Consider the following 19,484-nt stretch of genomic DNA (forward strand, 5'->3'; position numbering starts at 1 on the left):
AAATACCCCCTTGTAGGGCAAATGCTCTCTCTGGGCATTGAGCCGGTATTAACCACGTGTTCCCCAGGGCAGAGTTGGAAGGCTTAAGGTGGCCATACACGCACCGATATTATCGTACGAAACCTCGTTTCGTACGATAATCGGTGCGTGTATGGCATGTCAGCGAGCCGACCGATATCGCAGGAAGCTGCTGAAATCGGTCGGCTCGCCGATCGGCCAAGTTAGAAAATTTTGATCGGGCGCCATAGAAGGCGCCTGACCAAAATTCTCCCTTCAGAGCTGAATCGGCAGAAGGAGGTAGAAATCCTATTGTTTCTACCTCCTTACCTGCCGATTCAGCCCTGAATGGTGTGTGGCGGATCTGACGATGTTTCGTGCGACCGATGGTCGTACGAAACATCCTCGGATCGCCACGTGTATGGCCAGCTTAACACGGGGCAGGTTTGCAGGGCAGGCAGTGGATTTACTGCAGACACAGTACAAAGGGCAGGTATCCATCAGTGTGAGGTTAAATGGATCATCTTTTACATCAACCTTTGCCCAACCAAAGTCCAGTAATGCCCGGCAGCTCTGTGCAAAAACCCTCATCCTCAGCGACTGTGAGTCTGAGCCGGCGGCTGCACTCGTCCCACAGGTAAGTGGCTCCCACTCTTCTACTGACTTACTGCAGGAAACTATTATATCCCAATCCTCCCTCTGTATGTACCCTCTGTATCTGCCCTCTGTATCTGCCCTCTGTATCTGCCCTCTGTATCTGCACTCTGTATCTACCCTCTGTATCTGCACTCTGTATATACCCTCTGTATCTGCCCTCTGTATCTACCCTCTGTATATGCCCTCTGTATCTGCCCTCTGTATCTACCCTCTGTATATACCCTCTGTATCTGCCCTCTGTATCTGCCCTCTGTATCTGCCCTCTGTATCTACCCTCTGTGTCTACCCTCTGTGTCTGCCCTCTGTGTCTACCCTCTGTATCTGCCCTCTGTATCTGCCCTCTGTATCTGCCCTCTGTATCTACCCTCTGTGTCTACCCTCTGTATCTGCCCTCTGTATCTACCCTCTGTGTCTACCCTCTGTATCTGCCCTCTGTATCTGCCCTCTGTATCTACCCTCTGTATCTGCCCTCTGTATCTACCCTCTGTGTCTACCCTCTGTATCTGCCCTCTGTATCTACCCTCTGTATATACCCTCTGTATCTGCCCTCTGTATCTACCCTCTGTGTCTGCCCTCTGTATCTGCCCTCTGTATCTACCCTCTGTATCTACCCTCTGTATGTGCCCTCTGTATCTGCCCTCTGTGTCTGCCCTCTGTATCTACCCTCTGTATCTACCCTCTGTACCCTGTATCTGCCCTCTGTATCTGCCCTCTGTATCTGCCCTCTGTATCTGCCCTCTGTATCTGCACTCTGTATCTGCCCTCTGTATCTGCCCTCTGTATCTACCCTCTGTATCTGCCCTCTGTATCTGCCCTCTGTATCTACCCTCTGTATCTGCCCTCTGTATCTGCCCTCTGTATCTGCCCTCTGTATCTGCCCTCTGTATCTGCCCTCTGTATCTACCCTCTGTATCTGCCCTCTGTATCTGCACTCTGTATCTGCCCTCTGTATATACCCTCTGTATCTGCCCTCTGTATCTGCCCTCTGTATCTGCCCTCTGTATCTGCCCTCTGTATCTGCACTCTGTATCTACCCTCTGTATCTGCCCTCTGTATCTACCCTCTGTATCTACCCTCTGTATCTGCCCTCTGTATCTACCCTCTGTATCTGCCCTCTGTATCTGCACTCTGTATCTGCCCTCTGTATCTACCCTCTGTATCTGCCCTCTGTATCTGCCCTCTGTATCTGCACTCTGTATCTGCACTCTGTATCTGCCCTCTGTATCTGCACTCTGTATCTACCCTCTGTATCTACCCTCTGTATCTGCACTCTGTATCTGCCCTCTGTATCTGCACTCTGTATCTACCCTCTGTATCTACCCTCTGTATCTGCCCTCTGTATCTGCCCTCTGTATCTGCACTCTGTATCTGCCCTCTGTATCTGCACTCTGTATCTACCCTCTGTATCTACCCTCTGTATCTGCCCTCTGTATCTGCCCTCTGTATCTGCACTCTGTATCTGCACTCTGTATCTACCCTCTGTATCTACCCTCTGTATCTGCCCTCTGTATCTGCACTCTGTATCTGCCCTCTGTATCTACCCTCTGTATCTACCCTCTGTATCTGCACTCTGTATCTGCCCTCTGTATCTGCACTCTGTATCTACCCTCTGTATCTACCCTCTGTATCTGCCCTCTGTATCTACCCTCTGTATCTGCACTCTGTATCTGCCCTCTGTATCTGCACTCTGTATCTACCCTCTGTATCTACCCTCTGTATGTACCCTCTGTATGTACCCTCTGTATGTACCCTCTGTGTCTACCCTCTGTGTCTACCCTCTGTATCTACCCTCTGTATCTGCCCTCTGTATCTACCCTCTGTGTCTACCCTCTGTATCTGCCCTCTGTGTCTACCCTCTGTATCTACCCTCTGTATCTACCCTCTGTGTCTACCCAGGCTCCCCAAACCTCTACTTATGTTTCCTTTCCTTTACATATGAAAATGTCCTAAACTGCAATGGGGTGGGGCAGTGACTGGGGGGAACGGCACGGAGGCCGGCGGGGTGAAAATTGTGCAGCAGGTCAATTTGGTCTAATCAATATTCCTAGAAGCCAGGGTCAGCTATAGCGGGGTGACTGTTACCCCAATGTTTCTATATATCTGTAACCTTGTTATGGGCTAAGGGGGCCCAGCCTGAAGGCCAGTTAGGGGGGGATTTGGGGTGAGTGCTTATTTGTGCCCTGGGTACCCCTGGAACTATAGCGGGGTGACTGTTACCCCAATGTTTCTATATATCTGTAACCTTGTTATGGGCTAAGGGGGCCCAGCCTGAAGGCCAGTTAGGGGGGGATTTGGGGTGAGTGCTTATTTGTGCCCTGGGTACCCCTGGAACTATAGCGGGGTGACTGTTACCCCAATGTTTCTATATATCTGTAACCTTGTTATGGGCTAAGGGGGCCCAGCCTGAAGGCCAGTTAGGGGGGGGATTTGGGGTGAGTGCTTATTTGTGCCCTGGGTACCCCTGGAACTATAGCGGGGTGACTGTTACCCCAATGTTTCTATATATCTGTAACCTTGTTATGGGCTAAGGGGGCCCAGCCTGAAGGCCAGTTAGGGGGGGATTTGGGCGTGAGTGCTTATTTGTGCCCTGGGTACCCCTGGAACTATAGCGGGGTGACTGTTACCCCAATGTTTCTATATATCTGTAACCTTGTTATGGGCTAAGGGGGCCCAGCCTGAAGGCCAGTTATGGGGGATTTGGGGTGAGTGCTTATTTGTGCCCTGGGTACCCCTGGAACTATAGCGGGGTGACTGTTACCCCAATGTTTCTATATATCTGTAACCTTGTTATGGGCTAAGGGGGCCCAGCCTGAAGGCCAGTTAGGGGGGGATTTGGGGTGAGTGCTTATTTGTGCCCTGGGTACCCCTGGAACTATAGCGGGGTGACTGTTACCCCAATGTTTCTATATATCTGTAACCTTGTTATGGGCTAAGGGGGCCCAGCCTGAAGGCCAGTTAGGGGGGGATTTGGGGTGAGTGCTTATTTGTGCCCTGGGTACCCCTGGAACTATAGCAGGGTGACTGTTACCCCAATGTTTCTATATATCTGTAACCTTGTTATGGGCTAAGGGGGCCCAGCCTGAAGGCCAGTTAGGGGGGGATTTGGGGTGAGTGCTTATTTGTGCCCTGGGTACCCCTGGAACTATAGCAGTAATATGGCTGATTCTATGTCTCGTGATAGTCTTTGTGCATTCTTGAAGGTCTGACCCTATCCCAGGGGTGCTGACATATCATGTCCCTATATTGGCCTCTTAATCCTGCTTATGTGCTTTGTGATCTTTAGCCATTCCTGGTTGGCTGATTCAATTATACCATGTGATGCCGTCCAGTAGAATGATGGGTAATCAGGGGGGTCAAACAGGTTTATGAACAGCATGAGGAGAGAGATAAATAGTTATATTTTACCTTCGGGTCATATATTTTCCATATCAGTCAGCATTTTATTTCCAAGCATTTCTTATCATTTCCACCTCCCCTAATGTTTCCCAGTTTATCAGAAGCTCTTTAGTTTGTATCCTCAGGATATCCTCTAGGGAGAGATAAGGGACTGAGTCATTAACATGGCACCCATCTTATATAATATTGTATTGGTCAGGCCCAGGACCCAGAGCAGTGTGTTTATACATAGACTTCAGTTCCTCTACTGAATTATTATAGGGAATAGGGATATAATAGTATAGGGGAACTATAGAAATCTGCCCCATTCAATAGCTTCAGCTGGAATCAGCATATAAACCAATCATTAACTGATACCTGAACCCAACGGTTATGCATCTACTTCAACCAATTACTTGTTAGGGTTAATGAGGACCGTTGAATATTAAAGGGCTTAGGCCCATGTTATTATTGGTTTTTTTTGCTCAACCTTTGATTGAGTTCATTTCTATTCTGTTATTGACCATCTGGGAATCGGAAATTGTCATTGGCTGAGCATTTGTCTTGTGGGACACTGGCTTTTGTCTGTTCCATAAAGTCATTAGCCAATCACAGAGGAGGTACACTGTCAACTAAGTATAAAAGTAATATGCAAACTGCAATGTTATATTTAGCATGAAATTTTTTCAGTTAGAAGTTTGGTTGTTTGGTTATTTGTTTAGTATTATGACTATAAAGACCAAAAGTCCCATGATGGGTCTACCTCACTTCCAGTTATTTATACTCTTGTACCAAACCCTAGAACTGGGATTTACAAAAATGTCTCAACTATTCCGGTGATTGTAGATTGTAAGCTCTTTTGGGCAGGGCTCTCTTCACCTCTTGTATCGGTTATTGGTTGCTTTATATGTTACTCCTTGTAGAGTGTAAGCTCTTTTGGGCAGGACTCTCTTCCCCTCCTGTATCGGTTACTGATTGCTTTATATGTTACTCCTTGTAGAGTGTAAGCTCTTTTGGGCAGGGCTCCCTTCCCCTCCTGTATCGGTTACTGATTGCTTTATATGTTACTCCTTGTAGAGTGTAAGCTCTTTTGGGCAGGGCCCTCTTCCCCTCCTGTATCGGTTACTGATTGCTTTATATGTTACTCCTTGTAGAGTGTAAGCTCTTTTGGGCAGGGCTCCCTTCCCCTCCTGTATCGGTTACTGATTGCTTTATATGTTACTCCTTGTAGAGTGTAAGCTCTTTTGGGCAGGGCTCCCTTCCCCTCCTGTATCGGTTACTGATTGCTTTATATGTTACTCCTTGTAGAGTGTAAGCTCTTTTGGGCAGGGCCCTCTTCCCCTCCTGTATCGGTTACTGATTGCTTTATATGTTACTCCTTGTAGAGTGTAAGCTCTTTTGGGCAGGGCTCCCTTCCCCTCCTGTATCAGTTACTGATTGCTTTATATGTTACTCCTTGTAGAGTGTAAGCTCTTTGGGGCAGGGCTCTCTTCCCCTCCTGTATCGGTTACTGATTGCTTTATATGTTACTCCTTGTAGATTGTAAGCTCTTTTGGGCAGGGCTCTCTTCCCCTCTTGTATCGGTTACTGATTGCTTTATATGTTACTCTGTATGTTCAATGTATGTAACTCACTTATTGTACAGCGCTGCGGGATATGTTGGTGCTTTATAAATAAATGTTAATAATAATAATAATAATATAATAACAATAATATCCAGTTGCTGTTGGATAAGGTCATGTAATAGCAAATTGTAGTTCACCCATAGACTAACATCTATGAAGTTGCCAATGTTGGTATCCATTCAATTTTCTCCATCCATGGCACGTAAGGGCTTGTGGGTGCCAAATGGATGAGTAGAGGGATGTTTCAATAATCAAAGTTACCCTGAGTACCTTCATTATGACCATGTTGTTATAAAGACCCTACTCGGGGCAATGGATCTTCTTGGACTTATTATGGAGAAATATATAAATTAAACCGTTTTTATTAGTCGGGCAGATGCTTCTCATTCTAATGAACTGGATCCATACACACCATAGGGCTGCACTGTAGCATCTTAATCGTGAATTGGCTTCTGGCAGGTAAAGGTGTTCTGATTGGCTCTAAACAGGTTAATGAAGTTCATTATCTGCTAAACCTTCTGTTTGCTGATCCAGGGGCAGCCAACAAATACACATGTCAGGCCGGTTGCCAACTAAATGTCACAGTGGGAACAAAATATTTCCAATCCCGAACCTGGAAGCTGGATAACTCCATGAATAAATCCCTGAAAAGTGTATCTACATTCAACTATGAACGCCTTTATTGCAATAAAGGCAACAATTAATATCATCAATAGCATTTGTGTTCATCAGAGTTTCTCTTCCATGTAGTACAGATATCCATCATGGGGTACATATACTATAGGTTGTCTACAGTTAGCAGTCTATTGGCCAGTACTAGCCTATGTATATGGTCTGTTGCCTTGGTAATGTAATAAACAGCGCTAAAGCCAAATTGGAAGGAACTGATTGGAGATTATAGTTAATGTCAATGTTATTAAGAATATACAGTGTTATGTGTTACTAAAGTTGTTGAAGGTTGAAGAAGGAAAAAGGAAGAGGAAGTTGGGGGCGGAGTTTAGAAGTGAGAGAGACAGGGAAAGAAACAGAGAGAAAGGGACAGTTAGGAGAGATTTGGGTTGCTTGGTTGGTTTAATAAAAAAAACTTGGAGCCTTCCGTATATTCTATTAAACATTACAAAATACTCATATCTGCCATTTAATGTCCCCTACATAAGCGGAAAGATGTAAGTTTTCATTGATCTACAGCTTTGGGATCCCTTATCCCGAAACCTGTTATCCAGAAAGCTCCAAATTACTGAAAGCCTGTCTCCCATAGACTCCATTATAATCAAATAATTCAGAATTTTAAAACTGATTTCCTTTTTCTCTGTAATAATAAAACAGTACCTGTACTTGATCCCAACTAAGATATAATTACCCCTTATTGGGGCAGAACAGTCCTATTGGGTTTATTTAATGGTTAAATGATTCCCTTTTCTCTGTAATAATAAAACAGTACCTGTACTTGATCCCAACTAAGATATAATTACCCCTTATTGGGGCAGAACAGCCCTATTGGGTTTATTTAATGGTTAAATGATTCCCTTTTCTCTGTAATAATAAAACAGTACCTGTACTTGATCCCAACTAAGATATAATTACCCCTTATTGGGGGCAGAACAGCCCTATTGGGTTTATTTAATGGTTAAATGATTCCCTTTTCTCTGTAATAATAAAACAATACCTGTACTTGATCCCAACTAAGATATAATTACCCCTTATTGGGGCAGAACAGCCCTATTGGGTTTATTTAATGGTTAAATGATTCCCTTTTCTCTGTAATAATAAAACAATACCTGTACTTGATCCCAACTAAGATATAATTACCCCTTATTGGGGCAGAACAGCCCTATTGGGTTTATTTCATGGTTAAATGATTCCCTTTTCTCTGTAATAATAAAACAATACCTGTACTTGATCCCAACTAGGTCCCAAGCATTCTGGATAACGGGTCCTATACCTGTATTATAGTAAATAAAAGCAAACATCTGATTAGTTGCAAATTTCTATCTGTGGGTTCTGATATGCTCCCTCTGTGCCTATGGAAGCCTCCTTGAAGATTTACAATGGTTAAATGATTCCTTTTTGGGTTATCTCTTTTTGTCGGACAGCTATGGCCTCCACTACTCAGCCTCGTACTTGCACTGTGACCAAACAAGAGGGCAAGGGCTTTGGTTTTTATTTACGCATTGAGAGAGATGAGGTGGGCCATCTCGTCCGTTCTGTCGAGCCGGGAAGTTCTGCTGAGAAGGCGGGTCTGAAGGACGGAGACAGAGTGATGAAAGTCAATGGCAAGTTTGTGGATGACAAAGAACATGCTGAGGTAAGTTCACCTAAATACTGCGGTTTTATTATACACAGGGCGTATTCTCTACCCTTACAAACCACAAAATAAATAGATATTTCAGTTACCCAGGGGGGCACTTGGATTCCTGCTGTACTTTATCCTTCCTTAAGCAAAGCCCATTGGGTTCCAAAGGCATCCAACTCATCCAACTAGATCCCAGATATGTAGACTCAATGGCATTGGCCATGGGACCCAGGTATGTCCAAGTTAATTCTGTAATATATGGCACCTAAAGGTTATAGATCATGGCTTATCATGGAATTTTAACTTACAACAAGCCATACAACACCCCAAACAACTGACCCAATAGTGTAAGAATAGGACCATCACCTAGCAACTGAAAACCTATTCTTATTTGAATTGGTTATCTCTGGTGATTTGGGTTTTACCCCCCTCAGCAGCACCCTTGTCATGAAATTGTCATTATAAGGGGTAAATGAAGATATAATTGGATACAAATGCAGATACAGCAAAGGATCAATGGAACCCCAAGATCTATGTGCTTTCCTAACAGGTAGTAGCTCTGATCAAGGACAGCGGCACCACCGTAACTCTTGAGGTTTTGGATAAAACTGCCTATGAGAATACCAAGAAAAAGGAAGACAACAAGAATTCAAATCAACCAGCGAAGCAGCCGGAAGCCCCCCAGCCTGGGGCGCAACCATTAGCCAATGGGGGGAAAGCTCTGAAACGAAGGCCAAGGCTTTGCTACCTAATTAAAGAAGGAAACAGCAGCTATGGATTTTCTCTTAAAACCACTAAATGTAAGAACCAATTTATCGAAATGTGCAGTGTTAGTAACTGGTGGGATAAAGACCCCAGATATTTTTTAGATCTTCTTTTACTATTATTATTATTATTATTATATAGCGCCATCAATATACGCTTGCGCCTTGAGAAAGCTACATGCGAAACGCGCGTCGGCGTTTCACACACTTGATCTAGCAATTCCTGTGCCGAGGTAACAATTGGCGTTGTAGGCACAGGAATATTATCTTGATCTCCAGTTAAAATGTCTAAACCAGTAAATGTAGACTGGTGTTAATTATTCTGATTCTCAGCTAAATGTTCTTACCAGTAAATGTAGACTGGTGTTAGTTATCTCGATCTCCAGTTAAATGTTTTTACCAGTAAATGTAGACTGGTGTTAGTTTCAAGGTATCTATTAGTCGTAATTGTGGATTAATTAGCTGTTTAAAAATCCCGTGTGCTGAGGTAATACAAAGAGGTGTACCTGGTTGCCGAGGTAATACATGAAAGTGTAGGCACCAGAAGTGTGTTCGGTAATAGAAGCGGTGGTTCAATTGGGAAATGATCAATTGATCCAAAGCACCCATTGTAGTTTTCATTGGAAGAATAGCAACTTTTGTAATTAACCACATAAGCGCCGAAACATCAGCAGCAAATACAAAACTGTTAATAAGTTTACTTTGTTTAAATATTGAAGTGGGAATAGTCGTATTTGTCGCTTAATTATTTGTAAAAATTCTAAGTTTTGAGGCAACATAAAGAGCTGTAAGAACCAGGACTTAGGCCCGAGAGGTGAATATATTAAGGAACCTTATTCCATTGGAGGCATGTGGCCGATATGCTGAATTCAGGCTGCCGGGATAACATATACATGTATAGGCATTAGGACCCTGTTTTGAGCATAGAAACGGCTGTGAAATCTAGAATGATCGGAAGTACCCAATAGGGTTAACATCGCAAAAACAGCAAAATGCCATAACAGTAGCGTCAATACAAGCCGCGAGTTAAACTAAATGTCCTTTGAGGAAACAATAGAAGACATAGTAGCGAATTAGCAAACCTTAGGCACTACATGCGCCGTCCAAGTAAGCAATGATGAGAATCAATGTTGACAAGTGGCAAGTTTGATTGTAATATATGTGCCGCACAAGAAAGTTATAAATGTTTTATAAATCTCGGTGTAATATCTATTAGTGAACAAGCTAAGTGGATAGGCGCTTGACTTTGTACCTGGCGGTTTGCGATACTGAGGTAGCAAAAGTGAATACATGTCCTACGGAATAATTTGATAAAGCCAATGGGAAGGTAAATACTACTCGGGTAAATACAGCTCTGATACACATTGTATTAAGTGAAGTGCGAATGTGATCGCTATCTCTTCGGGAGATCGAAGTAGTTAAGGCAAATCCCGTCCTTATACGCGTCCCACAATACAGCATGATAAAGTAAATGCAAGTATATTACTCTTACCGGTTGGATGTTAAGGAAGCTAATATAAAGACTGCTCCTATATGCGCTATACTAATCTGCTATTATTACTCTTGCCGGCTTGATGTCAAATGCTATACTAATTTGCTAAGTCATTTTGATTGAGTAAGTGGGAATACCATTGGTGTATATGCGGGATCTAATGGGAAAACAATTACAATTGCAGCTTCCGTCCACTTATTAAGGAGGACGAAAAAATCACTGGCGTAATAGCCAATAACAGAGCGAATTGTTAAAAATATACAAGTTATTCTATTTAATAAATAAATATTAAGGTTCTGTCCCTCTTAGTAAGAGCAGTGAATTTTTCAAGCGCCCTGAGATAGGGAATTTTCTGATAACTTGTTATTCGAACGCTATTCAGAAATATTGCATTATTTGGTGGAGTACTGGGCATTTAGCCAGGTGATTCACTGCTCCTGCGTAATGAGTACCACAATGATACTTACCAGCTTATACAGTGAACACTCCAATTGATCCTCAGTATAAAGTAAATGTGGATTAAATAAAGACACAACACATGACTGTGGAATAAATTTATTACACGGATGGTGAGACTATTTTCAACTCTCTGTAAGGAATTTCCTCCTACTAATACTTACCGAAGTTATTTAATCACGAGTTTTTCTGTAAACTTCACAAAGCGCTCTGTGCAGATCAAAAACTTACCTGGGTAATAAAACTGCGAATTATAAAGGTTGAGATTAGTTTACTTACCTGGATATAAAGCCACGACTTTCCTTTAGAAGCCATACAGGATACTTCTGTGCAGACCAATTATAGAATTGTTACAAATGTAACTAAACAATTACGACACTAAAGATACCTTATTAAGTAACAATTTCTAGGAGTGAAAGAGCTAGAACTGCAACAGATTCAATGTGTGATAGTGTACATTTTAAAATTTCTTTTCTTTTTCTTTCTATCTATTTTAAGTATTTTAATACCAAGAAGTAAAAGTTATATTTTAATCCTAATAGGTGTGCCAGTCTTGCCTTTTTGTGTCTATAACACGATATAGTATCCATCAATATACGCAGCGCTTTAAAGAATAGAGGGGTACAAAATATAGAACAGTTAACATGTACATATAAACAATTCACAGAAATGGGTTGCAGTTACATTGGATGAGGATCGGAGGCACTAGGGGGAGGGCCCTGCTCGCAAGAGCTTACATTCTAAAAGGGGGGGCTAAGACATAAGGTCAGGGTAACTAGCATGGCGTTGGAGTTCGTGTAGGTGTGTAAAGTGACAGTAAGTGCGGAGGTGGAAACCAGTGGTTCCTGAGTGTTTGAGGGAAGATTAGGGGGGCTCAGTGGGGTAATCGTATTTGGGGGTTTAGGTTATAGGAGTGAAAAGGTGAGTTTTAAGAGACCATAAAGGCTTGGAGAGTCTGGCAGTGCCTAATGGGATGGGGAAGAGCGTTCCAGAGGATGGGTGCAGCACGTGAGAAGTCCTGGGTGCGAGAGTGAGAGGAGGTGATGAGTGAGGAGGAGAGAAGGAGGTGTAAAGCGAAGGGTATGTCTGGGGGTGCACTTGGGGATTAGGGGGGTTAAATAGAGCGGTGCGGCACCAGTGAGTGCTTTGTAGGTGGGTACAAGAATCTTGAACTGAATCCTGTACATGAGAGGTAACCAGTCCTGGGGTTGGCAGAGAGAGGCGGCACTTGGGGAGCGGGAGGAGAGGTGTATGAGTCTTCTGGCAGCACTGTTCATGATGGATTGGGGTGGGGTCAGTTTATACAGGGGAAGCCCACAGAGCAGTGAGTTGCAGTAGTTCTTTAGGAGAAGATTATTTGGGAAGAAAAATACCACAGACTACTTCAAAAACCATTGGTTCATTGGGGAATTGTTCTTGCGTTGATCATGAAACCTTCTTTCCTCCAGGAGTAATAGACCTCCTATTGCATAGTGGTTTAAAGGCAATGGGAAACACGGTGACTCCAGCCTTTTTCATAAGAAATGGTGTATCTACTACTAGTAGGCCCCATGACTGCACGGAATCCAAGGACAGACCTGTTAAGGAGTCTGTCTTCTACTTCCATACTCGCCCCCTTCATCCTTCCTGTGCCTGTCCCATAGCATCTTCCAGTGATGTCCTCCATAACCCTCTTGAAGAGGGGTTGGGGCGGAGAGGGGGTAGAGTTGGCTGGCATTTAGTGACAAATTGGATGGGGGCCAGAAAATGGTTTACAAGAAGGCCAGCTGGGTCACATTAAGTTAGACCTAATACCCCCTTTAGATGGTTGAATTGGGCAATCATGAAGTAGGAAGAGATTGGAAGGATCTTTCAGCACCAAGACATAAAAAACAAAGAGCAGAACTATCTAAAGAAGTGTTTATGGATAAAACCAATAATTTACTATGCGTTTAATGCTAAATGTTGTCACATTCAGGTGAGAATGGAATATTCTTGTCAGCGCTGGTACCCAATGGGATTGCAGCCAAAGCCGGCGTCAAGGACGACGATCGTATCATTGAAGTGAATGGAAAAAATGTAGAAGATTCCACTCATGACAAGTTGGCCAAAATGGTACGAGTGGGTGGGAATGGGAGTGATATTCACTGGCAGTGGGGGGTGTGATTTTCTGCTATATAGTAACGTAAATGCACCAAATCCCAAGCTTTTGAATGACTACAATATAATGCCTTCTACATTTGACCCAATTCATCCTTTACTCACATTATCTGACTGAAAGCAATTCTTTCCTTCAGCTGAAGGAATCGGGGGGCAAAATCATGTTCCTTGTCTCAGACAAGGCGACCGACGAGTACTTCAAGAGTCAGACGATGGCGATTACCGCAGACAAAGCCAACGTGGAGCTGCTGCCTTCTAAACCAAGAACCGTGGAGCTGAAGAAGGACACTAACGGCTACGGGTTTTATTTGCGGCAAGAAAAAAACCGTAAAGGTAAAAAAAATAGTGATTTGTTTGGATCTGTTATTATCCACACACCTCCTGTTGTAAAATATCCTTATAAATGGTGCTTGGGGATGTCATCAATTCTTAGTGATGTCACTTCTGTCACGTGACTCACTGGAACTTGTGTATTATAATAAATAATGTATCCCTTTTTTGTAAAATATGAGGATATTAGAAGCCACCTCAGAGTTCCACGGCCTGTATAAAAGCACAATGCCTGCAGCCTTGTGCCTTTATATGGTCATGGAACTTCTCAGTGACTGCTAATATCCTTATCATTTACAGTAGGGGGTACATTATCCCTTATAATACATGAGTGATACTCAGAGTTCCCTGTATAACTCAGCCTGCAGCCTTGTGCCTTTATATGGGGGGCACAGAACCCCTCAGTGACTGCTAATATCCTTATCATTTACAGTAGGGGGTACATTATCTCTTATAATACATGAGTGATACTCAGAGTTCCCTGTATAACTCAGCCTGCAGCCTTGTGCCTTTATATGGGCACAGAACCCCTCAGTGACTGCTAATATCCTTATCATTTACAGTAGGGGGTACATTATCCCTTATAATACATGAGTGATACTCAGAGTTCCCTGTATAACTCAGCCTGCAGCCTTGTGCCTTTATATGGGCACAGAACCCCTCAGTGACTGCTAATATCCTTATATTTTACAATAGGGGGTACATTACTCACGATATAGTATTGCTCGGTGACTTCAAATACCCTTCTAATTTACAGTAGAATAACTCTTTATGAACTGGCCCCATTTTCCATGTTGGTTACAGGTCACTTTATTATGGAGATTGACTCAGGGAGCCCAGCGGAGAAGGCCAAGCTGCAGGACTACGATCGCATCGTTGCAGTAAATGGAGAGTGTGTGGAGGCGAAGGATCACGAGGAGGTGGTGAAGGTGATTCAGAAAGGAGGAGACAAGACCACTTTGCTGATTGCGGATAAAAAGACTGATGAAATGTATTCCCTGGTGAGGAACCAACTGCCAACAGGGTGCCCTGTGTCCTGCACCCCCAAACCTTTCTAATGTCTACTTGTATTTTGTAGATATTCTCTGTAGCTCCCAAGGTTTATGAAGCCTATTGCTTGATTTTCAATCGGTCTTCATTTTTTATTATTTGTAGTATTTTTAGTTACTTCACTTTTTGTTCAGCATCTCTCTAGTTTGAAGTTTATGCAGCTATCTGGTTGCAAGGAACCAAATTACCTTAGCAACCAGGGAGTGGTTTGAATGAGAGACTGATATATGAACAGGAGAGGGTCGAAGTTGAACAATAAGGTATAAAAAGTAACAATAACAATTAAATTGGAGCCTCACAGAGCAATAGGTTTTGGCTGCCGGGGTCAGTGACCCCCATTTGAAAGCTGGAAAGAGGCAGAAGAAGGATAATAATTAAAAAACTGTAAATAATAAAGACTAATAGAAAAGTTGTTCAGGATTGGCCATTCTATAACATACAAAAGTTAACACCCCATTTGAGCAAAGGTCTTCTCATTATGAGAGAACTACAGGAGATCTATAATATTCCTTTATGGCCCATAATTCCTGCCTAGACTATAATGTGAGATCTCACTGAAGCCACCAAAACCCCCTTCTGAGGGTGTCTCCTAATCACTATATTTGCACTTTCAGGCCGGTGTCTCACCCTATTTATATTTACAAGAAACCCAAGGGGAAATTAAGAGCAGCTCTAAAGAAGAGGCCACTCCAGCTCCGGCAGTAGTTCCATCGCAGACTCCGACACCAACTGTCGCCCCAGCCCAACCTTCTGCCGTGGAGCCGAAAAAACCTGAAACACCGGCTGCTCCGACTGGCGGCCAAAAGCACAAGCCCAGGCTGTGTAAGCTGCAGAAGGGTAACAATGGGTATGGCTTCCACCTCAATGCCATCAAGGATACCCCGGGCCTGTTCATGAACCAGGTATGGTGCCCATTGTGACTAGAGCTATAGTCCATAAAATACAAGCAACATAGTTACATGGTGCAAACCCCCTGCCATCTAGTCAACCAACTGAAGGACTAAGCAATTCTATTTATGTTGAGTAGTTAGAACAAGAACTTGTGTCAGTACTAACATCCGGTCCATTGACAGGTACTAAAGGGAGGTTCGGCAGATGTGGCTGGGATAAAAAATGACGATGTTCTGGTGGAGGTCAATGGAGTAAATATGGAGAAGGAGAGCTATGAAGACGTCTTGATTAAAATCAAGGAAACAAAGGGGATCCTGACTTTGTTGGTGGCATCACAGGAAGCCTATGACTACTTCAAGGGGCAGAAGATCCCAATAACTGCCTCCTTGGCAGATCCAGTAAGTGAGGTTTCTCCCAGCTCCAGTGCGGCTGCCCCGGCAAGCACAGCAAGCAAGGCAAGAGCTGCTCCTGAGCCAGCAGAAGTGGTGAGTAGGAATTATGTCTGAGAAGGTACTTCTAACATTGCTATTATTGGAGATGTAATGGAAGGCTATTTCCCTTAATGCTACCACACTTGTCCAAGTGAATCCATTGGGAAGCTTAGGGGCAAGAGATACTGTAGGTCAGTGCTGTCCAACTGGCGGCCCCCTCTGTGTGGCCCCCCACCTGTCTGGCTGCTATGATGGCTTACCTTTGAGTAAGCATTAAATGGTATCAGTACTGTGATTAACTGACCCCCTGCATGGTTCTCACCTCAGATTCAGGCTGTAATCCCTCTGTATTGTTTAAATATGTAATCCCCTGTGTTTTTCACACCTTTTAATCTCTGCATTGTTCCCCCCCTGCAGTGTTCACACCTCAGGCTCAGGCTGTAATCACTCCCATTGTTCACTTCTTCACACCTCAGACATAGGTACTGTAGGCAGAGTATGGCACATACAGCCAGCATAGGGCAGGTAGAGTATGGCACACACAGGCAGCATAGGTCAGGGAGGGTATGGCACACACAGGAAGGGTAGGGCAGGCAGAGTATGGCACACAGAGGCAGCATAGGGCAGGCAGAGTATGGCACACACAGGCAGGTTAGGGAAGGCAGAGTATGGCACACACAGTCAGGGTAGGGCAGGCAGAGTATGGCACACACAGTCAGGGTAGGGCAGGCAGAGTATGGCACACACAGTCAGGGTAGGGCAGGCAGAGTATGACACACAGAGGCAGCATAGGGAAGGCAGAGTATGGCACACAGAGGCAGCATAGGGAAGGCAGAGTATGGCACACACAGGCAGAGTAGGACAGGCAGAGTATGGCACACACAGACAGCATAGGACAGGCAGAGTGCTGCCTGTGTGTGCCATACTCTGCCTACCCTATGCTGCTTGTGGGAGGTGAACCTGGCAGGGGTTTGTTGTGGGAGTTTGTTAGCAGTTGGAAATAGCCATTAAATGGTCCCTAAGGTGTGTAATTATGTACTGGGGGTTGCTCTGCTATCCACAGGGGAGGAGGAGGAGGCATATGGAATTTAAGGGTATATCTTAATATTACATAATTCTTTCACATATGAATGATGGTTGATATCCCCACAGTAAGGACCAATCATTTGGGATTTTGCTGTGCTACCACCATTGTGATAAAATAGGTGTGGTTTGAAGTGGGTGTGGTTTCAAAAATGGGAGTGGTCAAAACTGGCTTCCATTAGCGGCCCTCCACCATGTATGCTAGAGAAATTCCGGCCCTCGGCACCGTAGAAGTTGGACAGCACTGCTGTAGGTGATGCAAACAAAATGTCACTAGGGGGGTCCCAGTTTTCAAAGAAGCACCTGAACTTCTAAGTGTCTTATTTAATGGCACATCCACAACAAGGGGCTGCAATTCCCAGCATGAAATGCTTCCCTAATGGCTCTCATTGAACGAGAGGTTGGTATGAGGGGGATAAAAGAAGATGGAAAAAAAGAAAAATGGTGGTGACTCGGTGTCGGACTGGGACCCCAGGGACCCACCAGAAAACCTTAGACTATAGGCCCACTCTCCAAACTATTTTTCCTCCCTTTCCTCAACCAACCTCTTTATTCTCATAGTTTATTTTATATACATGCTAGCATCTATTCTTCCATCAATTTCTCCCCTTTGTTCCCATTTAGAAATAGGGAATGACCATGCAACTGGCCAAACTGTTAGAAGCAAGAGGGCCCACTAACACCTAGGCCCATCGGGAGTTTTCCTGGTATCCTGGTGGGCCAGTCTGACACTGTGGTGACTGTACAGTGGAGCTCAATATAAACTAATTTGGGTAACAAATTGGCACATTGCATCTGACATTGCACTTTGCACACTGGGCTTGCAGTCGTAAATGACCCTTGGTGACTAGGTGTGGCTGAATGTGCCAATAAAGTGTGGCTGGGTTTGACTGTGTGGGAGTGTGTACCTGAGTTGGAGAGTCTTTGACTGAGTGTAAAGGTCCCGATATGGGTCCCTTAGACTGATTCTTCAGCTTATTGGCTGGGGCAGAAACAAGGGGCCTGCCCGGCCGACATCTGGCCTGAAATTGGCCATATATCGATCGGCCTCGTTAGAAAATTCAGGGCCAAACAATCGAATTATAGCCTACACGCTCCCCTATATCGCCCACCCGTAGGTGGGGATATTGGGTGTAGATCCGCTGGCTTGGTGACCTCGCCAAGCGAGCGAATCTCAACGTGTATGGGGGCCTTTAGTCATTTGAAGTGATTGGGTGTTTGTGGGTTAGTTGCCTGGGTCAGTGGATTGTGTGCTTTTTGTATTTGTTCATTATAACAAAATATATACAGGACCCTGATGAGTTTCTGTGACTTTTTATTCAGCAATCCAACCAGAAACCTGCTGAGGAACCAAAGGAAAAGGATATGGAGAAGGAAAAGGAGAAAGAATTGGAAAAGGAGAAGGAAAAAGAGAAAGAAATGGAGAAGGAAAAGGAAAAAGAAATTGAGAAGGAAAAAGAGAAGGAAAAGGAGAAAGTGGAGCAGAAATCCGAGCAGAAACCCGAGCAGAAACCCGAGCAGAAACCCGAGCAGAAACCCGAGCAGAAACCCGAGCAGAAAGCAGAGACAAAGGCAGAGGAGCAGGAGGAGGGGGACACTAATCTGTAATAGTAAAAGGCTTTCTGGGTGTCTTCCTTGATTATCAATTTGCCAGTTTATATTTCCTATTGGTTTAACCAGAATAAGTTGCAAACGCAGACGGCTTGATGGTCCTCCTACAGCTGAGAGACCATTGTCCTACCTGAGGAGAACCCACCGACACTCATGGACTTCATCCCTCCAGTGATACCAACCCAACCCCTCAGCGGGACAAACGGAACTCTATACACGGACAGATGCCAAAAACACTCTGATATTTGCCGGCTCTTCCCTTCATCAGAAGCCAATATGGCGGAAGGTGCACAGAGTGAAACTGGTTGATCCTTCTGAAAATTGTTCAGCTATTTATTGATGTTCTGTAGACCTAGCAGCTAAACATTTTGTAACATGAGATTGGGAGATGAAAGGTCCATGTCGGATGTCACTTTGTCCCACCCTTTAAACACTGGGGGATGTTTGGGGACCGGCAGTGCCTTTGTTTGTATAGAAACCATTGTGAGAGCTCACAAATCTCCAGCAGCCAACTACTGTATGGGCAAACAATGCAAAATGGCCGCTTAGCAGCTACCCAGTGTTTTGAAATTTATTGTGAGAGATATAGAAGAATAGAAGTTAAACTTAAGTTAATCTTGTCTATCCGTTTAGAAGAATGATTCAATTAAAAATATGGGTGGAAAAGAATTGTCTGTTGTCTGATGTTGTGTGACCTCAAGTTGTATTGATGTTCTCCATCCAGTAAAAGATCTCTCTTGCTCAGGGATTAGAACCTGCAGCTTCTCAACCAATGGGCAGCAGGTCAAAAAAAATTGTAATATTGGTGTGTAGGCACCATCTTTCAGGCTTTCAGCTAACCTATTGTTTCTCCTACTCCCATGTAACTGGAGGAGTCCCAAGCCGGACTTGGATTTCTTACTATTGAGTGCTATTCTGATACCTACTGGGAGCTGCTATCTTGCTCCCTTCCCATTGTTCTGCTGATTGGCTGCTGGGGGTGAGGGGGGGGATATCACTCCAACTTGCAGCGCAGCAGTAAAGTGTGAGTGAAGTTTATCAGAGCACAGGTCACATGTGGCACCCTGGGAAAGTAAGAATATGGCAGAACACAGAAACCCCTAATATCCCTATCCCTGTAATCTGTTCCTTCAAACAGTAGGAATAAATACCATTTTATATGCTGAAATCCAGCTGCAAAACAGTTCTACTCTTTCTGCATCATTTGAAATCCTGGCAGGGGAGGAGGGACTAAAACACTGATGTTACAAATTGTAACAACTTCCCCACAGCTTACAGACAACATGCAGG

The 19,484-nt window shown here is 44.1% G+C and overlaps 1 protein-coding gene across 1 annotated transcript; it reads left to right on the forward strand.

Moving 5' to 3' along the window:
• The first annotated feature begins 527 nt into the window (after window positions 1–527).
• pdzk1 (PDZ domain containing 1) lies at window positions 528–18,863 on the forward strand. The gene is made up of 9 exons (XM_031896466.1): window positions 528–634; window positions 7,748–7,959; window positions 8,498–8,747; window positions 12,617–12,753; window positions 12,936–13,131; window positions 13,933–14,129; window positions 14,793–15,080; window positions 15,252–15,554; window positions 17,907–18,863. Exons 2-9 carry the CDS (start codon window positions 7,750–7,752, stop codon window positions 18,189–18,191), a joined length of 1,866 nt encoding a protein of 621 aa, XP_031752326.1. The 5' UTR covers window positions 528–634; window positions 7,748–7,749; the 3' UTR covers window positions 18,192–18,863.
• Window positions 18,864–19,484: the final 621 nt, after the last annotated feature.

The sequence above is a fragment of the Xenopus tropicalis genome, chromosome 2 (genome assembly GCF_000004195.4).
Source record: "Xenopus tropicalis strain Nigerian chromosome 2, UCB_Xtro_10.0, whole genome shotgun sequence".
In the NCBI taxonomy this organism is placed as follows: domain Eukaryota; kingdom Metazoa; phylum Chordata; class Amphibia; order Anura; family Pipidae; genus Xenopus; species Xenopus tropicalis.